Source organism: Micromesistius poutassou (assembly GCF_964030765.1).
Source record: "Micromesistius poutassou genome assembly, contig: SCAFFOLD_6089, whole genome shotgun sequence".
Taxonomy (NCBI): Eukaryota; Metazoa; Chordata; class Actinopteri; order Gadiformes; family Gadidae; genus Micromesistius; species Micromesistius poutassou.
This window is the reverse complement of record NW_028178910.1, coordinates 1-12591: the sequence shown is the minus strand read 5'-3', so window position 1 is coordinate 12591 and position 12591 is coordinate 1. Positions and strand designations below refer to the sequence as shown.

The 12591-nt window shown below is 52.9% G+C and overlaps 1 protein-coding gene across 1 annotated transcript; it reads right to left on the bottom strand.

Annotated features, from left to right (window-relative positions):
• Window positions 1–23: 23 nt before the first annotated feature.
• LOC311373272 (ankyrin repeat domain-containing protein 50-like) lies at window positions 24–4782 on the bottom strand (the record flags this gene model as incomplete). Its single annotated transcript, XM_084490066.1, has 2 exons — window positions 24–941; window positions 1241–4782. A coding segment is annotated over one exon (3539 nt), but the record flags the coding sequence as incomplete, so codon positions are not given.
• Window positions 4783–12591: the final 7809 nt, after the last annotated feature.

The window sequence follows — 12591 nt, the reverse complement described above, 5'->3', positions numbered from 1 at the left end:
GCCGTTGGAGGACCGCGCGGCAGCTGGCGGGGGATTCGTGTCTCCGTTGGATTGCTGGCTTCACGTGGCGTTGTTGCGTTTGGCGCTGAATGGGATGCGGGCGAACGATGGGTTATTTAAATATCTTAAATGCACACAGAAACATATGACACACGGAAACAACTGAAAAAAGGAAATCCCATAGGGACGAAATTAACTCGCAGGTTTTTAAACATGTCAACCAGGTCTCTCTCCTCTCTCTGGGGAGGATGTGTAAGACGACACAACGCACGGGACCAGGGGGGTCCTGTGAACACAGCACCGCGCTGGAGCGACAACACAATGAAACGGAGCAAAAAAAGTGGCTTTCTCTTCCAAAAATAAATAGTCCCGTATACACTTATGGATTAAATGTCCGTAGCTGCTGACGTCGTGTGGCGCATGACACACGTTATGCCCAACAATCGAGGTTCATGCCGATCGCCTGCGGGCTGCAGACTGAGAGGAGGCGGGCTGATGGTCGGGCATCACCTCAGTGTCCCCTGGCCGGGGCAGACACGTTGAGAACATGGAGTATAAAATGATAATAAAAACAAAAGCACTGGTATGTTTTGCTCAGAAATAAAGGCAAACATTAAAAACAAAATGCATGTCTGTCATTTTTACCATCTTGAAAAAAGTGCATACACTGCTTATTAAATATCAGTACATTATTAAATTAAAATGATATTGTGCATGGTTACACGGTGAAGGCTGTAACAGATGTAGGCACATCAGAGTATCAGGTCACCAAAGCCACACAATCTTCCCTTAGTCGTCGTTTTTCTCATAGTTTTTGTTTTTCTTGAGGTCTTCCACTGGTGGAGAAAACAAATCTAACTCTGTCTCTATGCATTTCGATGACAACAGTTGCTTTGGCACATTCCCTCTCATGTCTGTTTGGCGGATGGCGTACAGGACATCTGAAATCGGAGAGGAGAAAGCTGGGTTAATGTTCTGCTGGCTCACAGAGGATAATAAGTCCTCTTGGCCAGATGCATTCCTCTGAAGCCATCATTCCAGCCCCATGCAGTCCAACTAATAACAGGGATGTGGGTTTCTACTCAGCAGCTACAAAAGTTACATTATGTGTTTGACATGGAGAAGAAACAGACATGCTGAAGTGTGAACTACAGGGCTTTCACACTCAACTGTGACCCGTGAAGCTGAGAAGGGAGATCTGTTTCAAACAGGGCAAATACGATGGCAAATGATTCCTTACCAGCTATAATGGAGTCTCCTTCTTGTAGTTAAACCCAGCCTCTGGCCCCTCCAGCTGGAGTTTGAGGGCTTGTTTAAGGCTGAGATCCGTCTCCCCGATGGGGTAGTTATCCAGGACATCCTGGTGACCCCCGTTCTGGACGGTCCGCGGCACTGACACCCGACCCAGGAACACCTGGGTGCCCTGGAGGTGGTAGTTTGGGTTGGTCAGGATGCAGTTCCTCTTCTTCTCTGCACTGCTCTGCTGCTGGATGAAGAGCTGGTCCTGGCCCTTCCCGCCCTCTGGGCCTGGGCTGCCGATCATGATCTTACACTGCGGGTCCTTCACTGAGATGTTGCCGACCGCCTTATTCAGGGCGATCCTCTTGTCGAACTGGGTCATCTCGTACTCCAGCACCTGGCCCGGGGCCGAGCGGCTGTTCTTGGGTTTCTTCCTGTCCCCTGACACCCCTCTGCTGTTGGACGTCCCGTTGCCGCCCTTGCTTCCTTTGGTGGACTTGAGTCCCGGTTTCAGCTGGGTCCAGTCGAAGTCGCTGGGTGGCGACGCTGGCAGCTGGTTGGAGGACTTGGTGGTGGAGGAGGGCGAGGCGATGGACTGGCGGCTGCGGCTGCGGGGCAGTGAGTGCTGCTGGATCTGCTCTGTGAAGGTCAGGCCGTGGAAGCTGTCGATGGGGACGGTCTGTGCGGTGGCCGTGGAGGAGGTGGTCCTCAGCGACGAGTTCTTGGAGCTCTTCAGGGAGTTATTGGAGAGCGACGACTTGTGCCGGTCGGCGGTGGAGTCCGGAGACTCCGACGGAGAGCTGAAGGCGTGCACGGGTCCGTTGGGAACGCCACGAGCACACGACTGCATGTCCCCGACGCCGGTGCTGCCAGAGCTGTTGGACTTGATGGTGAGTGACTGCATCCTGCCGGTCACCGACAGCGGTGCTCGGTCCTCCATGGTGTGCACCGGCGAGGGGTTGGACCCGCTCAGCGCGTTGGCGCCGTACTTGTCCAACAGTTTGATGATCATCGAGTGGCCTCCCTTGGCCGCCACCCGCATGGCGGTGCGTCCGAACTGGTCGGCGTGGTTCGGGTCGGCGGCGTGCTCCAGGAGGATCTGGACCACGTCGATGTGGCCCTCCTGGGCTGCGATGCCTAGCGCCGTGGCCCCCTGGTTGCAGGTGTGATCCACGTGCGTGCCGCTGTCGATCAGGAACTGCACCACCTTGGTGTGGCCCTGCCACGCGGCCGACTGCAGGGCCGAGCGCTTCTCATTGTCGCAGGAGTTGACGTCGGCGTGGTGGTGGACAAGCAGCCGGACCATCTCCAGATGCCCCTGCCAGCAGGACACGTGGAGCGCCGTGCGACCCTCCATGTCGCTCGCCTCCACGTTCGCCCCGTTCTCCAGGAAGTACTCCGTCATGGCCAGCTGATTCTCCAGGGCAAGGATGTAGAGCGTGGGACGCCCGTCGGCATCCTTATAGTCGATGTCGCCGCCGTGGCTCAGCAGCAGCTCCACGACGTCCCGGTGGCCCTCCAGCCCGGCCACGCGGACGGAGTTCCTCCCGTCGTAGCCCCGCTGGTCGATGCACGACTTGTTCTCCAGGAGGATCTGCACGCAGTCGTAATGCCCCTCCTGGGCCGCCAGGATGAGGGGTATCCTGCCGTCGTTGTCCACCTCCGTGCCGCGGGCGCCCTGCTCGATCAGTGCGTCGCACACCTGCCGGTGGCCCTCGAACGAGGCCATGTGCAGGGGGGTCCAGCCGGCGTCGTCCCTGTGGTTCTCGTCCAGCCCTCTGTCCAGCAGAGTCCGCACCACCTCCACGTTCCCCTGGGCCGAGGCGATGCTCAGGACGGTCCTTCCCTCGCTGTCGATGCTGTCCACCGCTGCGCCCCAAAACAGCAGTGTGTTGACCACCGAGGCGTGGCCCATGGAGGCGGCGGCAAGGAGCGGCGTGCGCCCGTTGTTGTCCGTGTGGTCCACGTCTGCCCCTCCCTCCAGGAGCAGGTCCACCACGTCCACATGCCCCTCGTAGCCCGCCACCAGCAGCGGCGTCATGCAGTCCTTGTCGCAGTGGTCCACCTCCGCCCCGCGGTCGATGAGCAGGCTCACCACTGCGGCGTGGCCTTTGCTGGCGGGGACACACAGGGCCGCCACCGACAGTGCCGTCCTCCCGTCCACGTCCTCGTGGTTCACCTCGGCGCCGTGGTCCAGCAGGTGCTCCACGATCTCCCGGTGGCCCATGTACGCGGCGGCGATGAGCGCCGTCCGTCCTTCGTTGTCGGCCTTATTGACCTCCGCTCCGTGCAGGAGGAGGTTCAGCACGATGTCCTCATGGCCGCCCCATGCCGCCGCCCTCAGCGCCGTCCTGCTGTCAGCGTCAGCACAGTCCACCTTGGCGCCGGCGTAGAGCAGCGCCGACACCACCTCCGAGTGCCCGCCCCACGCCGCTGACCGCAGGGCCGTCCAGCCGTCGTGGTCCGTGTGGTTGATGTTGGCTTCACAGTCGATGAGGCAGTTGACCACCTTGGTGTGGCCCTGCCTGGCTGCCAGGGTAAGTGCCGTCTGTCCGTGGTTGTCCTGGAGCTCCTTGTTCGCCCTTCGGGACACAAGGAGGTTGACCACCTCCAGGTTCCCGCTGTAGGCCGCGTTGGCCAGCAGAGTCCTGCCGTTGGAGTCGCACTGGTTGACAGACGCCCCGTTGTCAAGCAACGTCCGAATAGAGTCCTCTCTCTCCAGGGCCTGCTGTACGATACATGAGCTGTGGTCGTCTTCGCTGTTGACGTGGGCTCCGGCTTTCACCAGCAGCTGCAGCACCTCCTGCTCCCTCGGTATGGAGGTCATCAGGGAGTCTTTGGCCGGAGTCCCGTTCCACACCATCCAGAGCGCCAGATGGTAGGGCTCGATCTGCAGATTGGAGTTGACGAGGTGCAGGGCGAACTCCTGCACCTCCAGGGGTTTGAGCTGCTTGGCCCGGCAGGTATAGCTCATGGCCAGCATCCGGTGTCCCTCGGCCGCATTGCACAGGTACTTCTGCGTGCAGTGCTTCACGTCCAGCAACCACTCCGCAAAACTGTAGTGGAAGAGGATCTTGGAGCTCCCCAGGCCGTTGACCAACAGCTTGGACAGGATGTCCATCTTCTTCTGGAACTCCTCCATGGTGAGGGCCATGTTTTTGGTCCACACGGCGTGGAACAGTTCTTTGACAGTCAGTGGCCGGCACGTGGCCAGGATCACGTTGAGGATGGGCTGCACCTTGGCGAACTGTTTCCTGACGAAGAGCCGCTGGCACAGCCACAGGTACAGGCCGTTGAGCGTGCCGGGGATGTCGCGGATCTCGCGGAGCATGATGAAGCTCTCCACCACACCGTCCAGCACGCGCTCCAGGTACAGGAAGCAGCCGCTGCTCTTGATGTGCAGCTGGTTCAGCATCTCGGCTGTCTCCTTGGTGAGGTGCTGCCGCAACGCCTCCTCCTGGTCCAGCCGGTGCAGGATGTACTGCTGCACGTCCTTCACGATGTAGGCCTTGCGCAGGTCGTCCAGGCTGATCTTACGGAAACCTGCAGGCAGATGGAGAGGAGAAGAGGGTGTTAGGAGGAATCCACAACGTTGGAAGGTGGAGACGTAGCTAGAGAGGCAAATCAAACCATAAAAGGTCATCTGTGTTTGTAACCGTCAAAGATATTCTACCTTGACCGAATCTGGAGTCCTGTATCAGACCATCATCGGAATAAGGATATCAAACATGGTGTATTGCATACCTTTACTATGATGTGTTTACCTTGAATTATAATTATTTTGAACTTCATATAATAAACTCAATCATAAGCAGCAGTTAAAAGACAACAGAAGACTGCCCTGAACAAGATGGTCTTCTACCTGATAATCTGCAAAAATACTACCATGGACATCTGCTCAGTAACATATGGACACATTTTATCTCTTTCCATATTCCGCTAGATTTTCATCCCTTTGGTCTGCAACAAGACAAACCGTGCCTGTTCGTGCACATCCCAAAACAGATGGGGGGAGTTTTAGAAAGATAAAACGCTAAGGTGTCCGCACAGCACTTCAAAAACAATCTGGCATCACAAGAGCCATTCACACACAACGTCTGAAGTGGAGTCGTAACTTTCCCAGAATTCCCCTGGAGTCAATGGCCCAGGTCGGGCGAGAGATCACAGCCTCCATTAATCCACTGATCTCCCACCTTGATATAATTACCCGGAGCCTTTCATTTCCTACGCTACACTGCTGCTCTCTGGCAGTGAGCTGGCTGTCCGTGGCAACCCCTCCAGAGGCTGGACGGACGCCAGCCTCGACGGACGCGGGGGAGGGGGGGGTCCCAGCTGACAGTAGTTTTACTACAGGTTCACTACCAGTAGTGTTACTACAGGTTCACTACCAGTAGTGTTACTACCAGCAGTGTTACAACAAGTTCACTACCAGCAGTGTTACTACAGGTTAACTAACAGTAGTGTTACTACAGGTTCACTACCAGCAGTGTTACCACAGGTTCACTACCAGTAGTGCTACTACAGGTCCACTATCAGTAGTGCTACTACCAGCAGTGTTACTACAGGTCCACAACCAGTAGTGTTACTACCAGTAGTGTTACTACAGGTCCACTACCAGTAGTGTTACTACCAGCAGTGTTACTACAGGTCCACTACCAGTAGTGTTACTACCAGCAGTGTTACTACCAGCAGTGTTACTACAGGTCCACTACCAGTAGTGGTACTACCATTAGTGTTACTACAGGTCCACTACCAGTAGTGTTACTACCAGCAGTGTTACTACAGGTCCACTGCCAGTAGTGTTACTACCAGCAGTGTTACTACAGGTCCACTACCAGTAGTGTTACTACCAGTAGTGTCACTACAGGTCCACTACCAGTAGTGTTACTACCAGCAGTATTACTACCAGTAGTGTTACTACAGGTCCACTACCAGTAGTGGTACTACCAGTAGTGTTACTACAGGTCCACTACCAGTAGTGTTATTACCCGCTAAGCGGGCCAAGAGGGCCCAGGACCTGGAGGTGGATGGAGAGGAACCAGGTCTGAAGCCACCTGGCACCTCAACATCTCATGTAACACCAACGCAGCCTCCACCCCTGCTCTGTACATTCTGCCCAATGTCCCAGCATCCATTAATAAGGTACCGCCTCATCTTTAATCTGTGTACACATCTGTGTGCCTTCCTCACATCTGTAGAACCACAAATTAAAAAGGAGAAAATAAACAGGAGTCAATGGGATTCGGAACGTCAAATAAACCCATAATCTAATGTAATCGCCAAATCTAATAATAGCAAATAATAGCCTTTAATCCTACAGCAGGTTTTACCGGGTAATGAACAAACCGTTGACTGGATTACATCAGCCTAAACATGAGCGAATGCATGCACATGCTCGCCTGCTTGTGTGCACACACACGCACACGCACACACACACACTTTGTGGCTATGGCTGTAAATTAATTGAAATGATGATGAACGGTAAAAAATAAGTAGAATGAAAACGTAACGTGTCCCTTCGGAGATCAGGGCATTACCATCATGCATGTTCCCGGGCGGACAGAGAGAGATCATGGGTCTTAATCAGGCGCTTTAATGGGAATTCCTCTCCCAGTAGAGATTCAGCTGAACCACCTCTGTAAAGCAGTGGTGGGTAATGGGCTGAGAGTGAGCTGCCCCCCCCCCCCCCCCCTCCCCGTTCAACCATCTTGTGGGGGCATGGATCACCGGCGGGCCTGGGGGGGGGTGGTCTGAGCACGGCTGTTAGCACTCGGCTCCCAGGGTCGTGCCGGGCTCCCCTTCCAGTTATTGACATATTTCTTGCGGCTAACAAGCGTGCTGCTGTGGGAACGCAGCCTCTGAACCTCTGAGGAGGGGCGTGAGAAGAACAGGACAAGTAGAAAGAGTTGTTTTAATAACGAATGTTTTCCATGACTGCTGGGAGGCGCTAGGCTAATTAGCCGTCGTGTATGGAGTTCACCCTTAAGTCTCAGTAGTCGTACACTGTCGTACCTAACCACCGGGACAAACAACCATGATGAAGCACAACATCCATTTGGATTCCTCAAATACCAACGACTACATTTAGCTGCTTTCATTGTGTACGGTCATTCAACACAACTACCAATTTAAACCTGACTGCCTGCTTAAGATGGGTTTGAGTTGAACCCATCTTGAGCAAACAAGCCGTTTAGATACTGACAGGTCCGAGGGTGTTAAAAGGGTGAAAAAGCAACGGGTAGCTTAACCGCTATCGGGTTATTTTCCCAACCCGACCTCGGTGGGGTCGTGTCAATTCTACACCTTTGCTCATAGTGAGGAACCAAAAGCGGCAGAAAGCCACAACACATCACCCAATTAGTCTGAGTGTTGGATTGGTGGATTGTATAACACTGTCTCTCCTCCGCCCCGGCAGTGTATAAATCACACGTCGTCACCTAGCCGCTGGGCTAGCACGTACGCTGCTATTGTGTAGGTGGAGGTCCCGGGAAACCCTACACCGGTAACGATAACCGCACCTCAGGGGCCCTGCACCCCCCACGGAGGCTACTGTGTGGGCGGCCGACAGCGGTGGCTTCCAGATATCAATAATGAATCATACGTTGTAATACGAGGAAAGGGCAAAAAAGTGTAAAGAGGCAACTTAAAGTACAGACATATGAAGATGGTGGGGTTTGGAAACTAAATCGATAAAAGGTTTGTGCGTGTGTGTGTGTGTGTGTGTCAAAGAAGTGTAAAGAGGCAACTTTAAATACACACGTCTATTATGGTGGGGTTGGGAAAATAAATCGATAGCGGTTAAGCTACCTGTTGCTATTTCCAACACCCTCGGATCAGTCAGTAGCTGAACGGTGCTCGCTTGCTCAAGATGGGTTCAACTTGAACCAATCTCAGGTTTAAATTGGTAGTTGTGTTGAATGACCGTACACAATGAAAGCAGCTAAATGTAGTCGTTGGTATTTGAGGAATCAAAATGGATGTTCTGCTTCATCATGGTTGTTTGTCTCGGTGGTTAGGTACGACAGTGTACGACTACTGAGCTTAAGAGTGAAATCCATACATGACGGCTACTGTTTACAACAAGTCTAATAAGCAGTGGTGGGCAGACTGATCCCAGACCAGAGGAAAACATGACATTATGGGATTAGCACGAGGCTTCTTCAGCCACACACACAAACAAGCTGCTCTCTCGCTAATTAGCACTCAGAGTCAATATGAAGCTGACATGCTTTTACGTGAAACTTCTACCAATGTCCAACGAAGATGCTTTTACTGTGATTAAACATCTGCTAATGTCTAACTGATATGCTTTTACTGTGAAACATCTGCCAATGCCTAACTGACATGCTTTTAATGTGAAACATCTGCCAATGCCTAACTGACATGCTTTTAATGTGAAACATCTGCCAATGCCTAACTGACATGCTTTTAATGTGAAACATCTGCCAATGCCTAACTGACATGCTTTTACTGTGAAACATATCTAACGTGTAACTGACCTGCATTTACAATGAAACATCTGCCAATGTCTAACTGACACGCTTTTACTGTGAAACATCTGCCAATGTCTAACTGACAGACATTTACTGTGAAAAATCAAGTAATGTCCAACTTATATGCTTTACTGTGAAACATCTGCCAATATCTAAGTGAAGTGCTTTTATTGGGAAACATCTGCAAATGTCTAATGGATAACTTTAGGTGGGAAACATCTGCCAATGTCTAACTGACATGTTTTTACTGTGAAATATCTGCAATGTCTACCTGACAGACTTTTACTGTGAAAAATCTGCCAATATCTAAGCTAACTGCCTTTACCCTGAAACATCTCAATGATTCCTGCATTGGAAAAGCAACGACAAGTCGACTCCAGAAGGGAATATTCCCTGAAAAGAATGCAATCGACCTCCCTCCAAAAACAACAAAGCACCATTTGAACCTTCATCAGACGACCAGCAGGAAGTGATGTAAACCCCCACCAGAAGTATGATGTCATCTGAGGAGCCGTACGGAGCTACATTACGACTGGTGAGCGGTTATTGAGTCTGGCGGCGGGTGAGAGACCAACAGGCAGATGGATCCTGTTCGTCGGACCAGAATAGCTGCTCAGCAATCACAGATACCCAGCAACTGTGTGTGTGTGTGTGTGTGTGTGTGTGTGTGTGTGTGTGTGTGTGTGTGTGTGGTCGCGGTAGGTTGCACCCAGCGACCCCTGCTCCACTCGCCATTGTTTCAGCTACTGTTCGCTTTACCACTGACTAGCCCTCCAGTCTACCGCCTCTATCCAGACTCACTCTAGCCTCTACCGCCTCTATCTAGCCTCACCCAGCCCTCTACCACCTATATCTAGACTCAACACAGCCTCACTGTATCCAGCCTCACTGTAGCCTCTATCCAGCCTCACTGTATCCAGCCTCACTGTAGCCTCTATCCAGCCTCACTGCAGCCAGCCTCTATCCAGCCCTCTACCACTATCTATCTAGACTCACCATAGCCTCTGTCTAGATTCACTGTAGCCTCTATCCAGCCTCACTGTATCTAGCCTCAGTGTATCCAGCCTCACCCAGCCCTCTACCACCTCTACCCAGCCTCACTGTATCCAGCCTCACCGTAGCCTCTAGCACCACCTCCCCCCCAGCCTCTAAACAGAGGAGGCCATAGTACATGAACATGAATTACTTATGAACAATAAAAAATAAACAGCTGGGATTCTGTTATGAAGATGGCCAACGAGGAACTGATTCGCTTTGCTGCCGACGCCATGAAGTGAGCTCCTCTGTGTCAGGCGGAGCTGGAGTCAGAGGAGAAAGCCTTTTCAGTGCGCTGAACTCTTGAATGGACCGATGGTGGAGGATGAGCCGCATTTTCCACTGGAGTCAGCAGCAGCCGCGGGCAGACCGCAGGCCGCCTCCTCACTGGCTCCTGTGGGGCTCACGCTCTGAACCCCACTAACAGCACCGGGGCTAGAGCCACGACCCGGGCTGGACCCAGGACCGGGACCAGGACTAGTCCCAGGACCAGGACTAGACCCAGGACCAGGACCAGGACCAGATAGCAGTCAACAGCCAACCAATAGCAGTCAACAGCCAACCAATAGCAGTCAACAACAACTGTTTTATTGATAACTGGAGCGGACAATAAAAGTCCTCAACGTTTCTGAAAAGCAAGTCCTGTTTTTATCACACCACTGGTGGAAAACTGGTGGTCGTGTGTGTGTGTGAGATTTGAGTTTTAGAGTGTGTGTATATGTGTGCGTGTGAACAAAGCAATTGCTAAACAAACAACAAATGACACATTGATCAGGGAGAGGGTTAGCCCCTTTGGGCCAGCTGCTGCTTGTTAGCATGCTGGAGCCCTGCCACACACACACACACACACACACACACACACACACACACACACACACACACACACACACACACACACACACACACACACACACACACACACACACACACACACACACACACACACACACACACAATAAATATATACCCACACATGCACCATAGACACAAACAATGTAGACACACACACCTACACACTGTATAAGCACACACACACTAGACAGACTGTTTGCCTTCTAGATTATATATTTTCCAAAGACAAATGACCCTGTGTGTGTGTGTGTGTGTGTGTGTGTGTGTGTACATTTTGTTCGCACGCTTCAGAGCGGTCATGTCGTGAAATCGTAACGTTCTTCTCGAGACACCATCTTAAGTCCGCAAAGAAAACAGAAATCCAAGCTCAGCTCTCTCTCTCTCTTTCTGTCTCCTGTTAGTCTCTATCTCTCTCCCTCTCTCTCTCTCTCTCTCTCCCTCCCTAACCCACGCTCTCGCTAAAGTCTGTTGGACAGCTGCAGTGCTGCACTCTCCACAATAAGAGCGCCAAGATCCCAACACAAGTATGTGGATGAGAGAATGCTCCGGCAGCGAGCTGTAAAAACAACAGCCGTAAGTAGGCCACGCCGCCACATCTCCACAGCCTCCCCGAGCTCCAGCCCATACAATGAGCCCTCTGTCAGCCCGGGATGGCCAGCAGGATCCTTACACTAGCTAACACGAGCACAGGACGCCATGCTCCATCGCCCTAGCCTCGGCTAGGCTAGTGGCGAACTGGTTCTGTTAGAGTGACTTCCCCCCGTCTACTCAGAAGGGATCTGTGACATGGAGAATCCTTGCACTGTATTGTATGTTCACTCTCTGACCCATATCTGCTCCTTAATGCCCCGTCTCTGTACTGTCTAACCCCTACCTGCTCCTTAATGACCTGCATTTGTACTGTCTTACCCCTACCTGCTCCTTAACTACCTGTATGTACTGTCTAACCCCTTCCTGCACCTTAATGACCTGTCTCTGTAGTAACTGTCTAACCCCTCTCTGCTCTCTAACTGGCTCTAATTACTTGAATATGTTAACAGTGAGTGACTCCTCTCCATCTCCTCTCTGTTCCCCCTGAGGCTCCTCTGAGGTTCTGAGCGGTTCCTTGTGTGGAGCGTGTGGTTCCCCACATCAAGAGTCTCCGGTGACACGACAGGAGATGATCCGGCTCTTGACGGTTGAACGCGGGGCGCTGCGGCGCAGAGAAAGCTCCGGAATACGGCCTGCCCCGACACGTCGCGTCGCCCCAGAAACCCAGAGTCCCACCGCGCTCCCGGCCAAACCGGTTGTGGATGTGTGGGAATCGGAGAGGAGGTGGGAGAGGTGGGAGAGGAGGGGGGGGGAGGGAACCACCGGCGGGTTGAGACCACCTGACAGCCCCCCGAGCGGAACGCAGGAGGACACATCTGGGGCCGCGCCAGAGCCGGGGTGAATCACACACACTCACACGGTGAAGGTGCACTCACTCTTACAGTGTTTGTTTATGATCAGCTCATGGCTGCTGAGATGAGCTATTGTGCTCCGCTCCTCACGAGAGGGGCGCCCCGAGATTAGGGAGGGGAGATTAGGCTGTAAGACAGCACACCTGCCCAGTGTGTGTGTGTGCGTGTGTGCGTGTGTGCGTGTGTGTGTGTGTGTGTGTGTGTGTGTGTGTGTGTGTGTGTGTGTGTGTGTTGTGTGTGTGTGTGTGTGTGTTTGAACGCATCTATACACGATGTGTATCCTTCCACGGTGTGTGTGTGTGCGTTCAGTCAGCGCACATGTGTGTGCTAGTGTGTACACCGGCCGGTCGTGGGTCTTCTCAGTGTGTGTGTGTGTGTGTGTGTGTGTGTGTGTGTGTGTGTGTGTGTGTGTGTGTGTGTGTGTGTGTGTGTGTGTGTGTGTGTGTGTGTGCACACGCGTCAACGACATCTCATCGCGGCTGTGAGGGTGACGGTGATAGATGACACAACACAGAGCTCTCAGAGAGAGC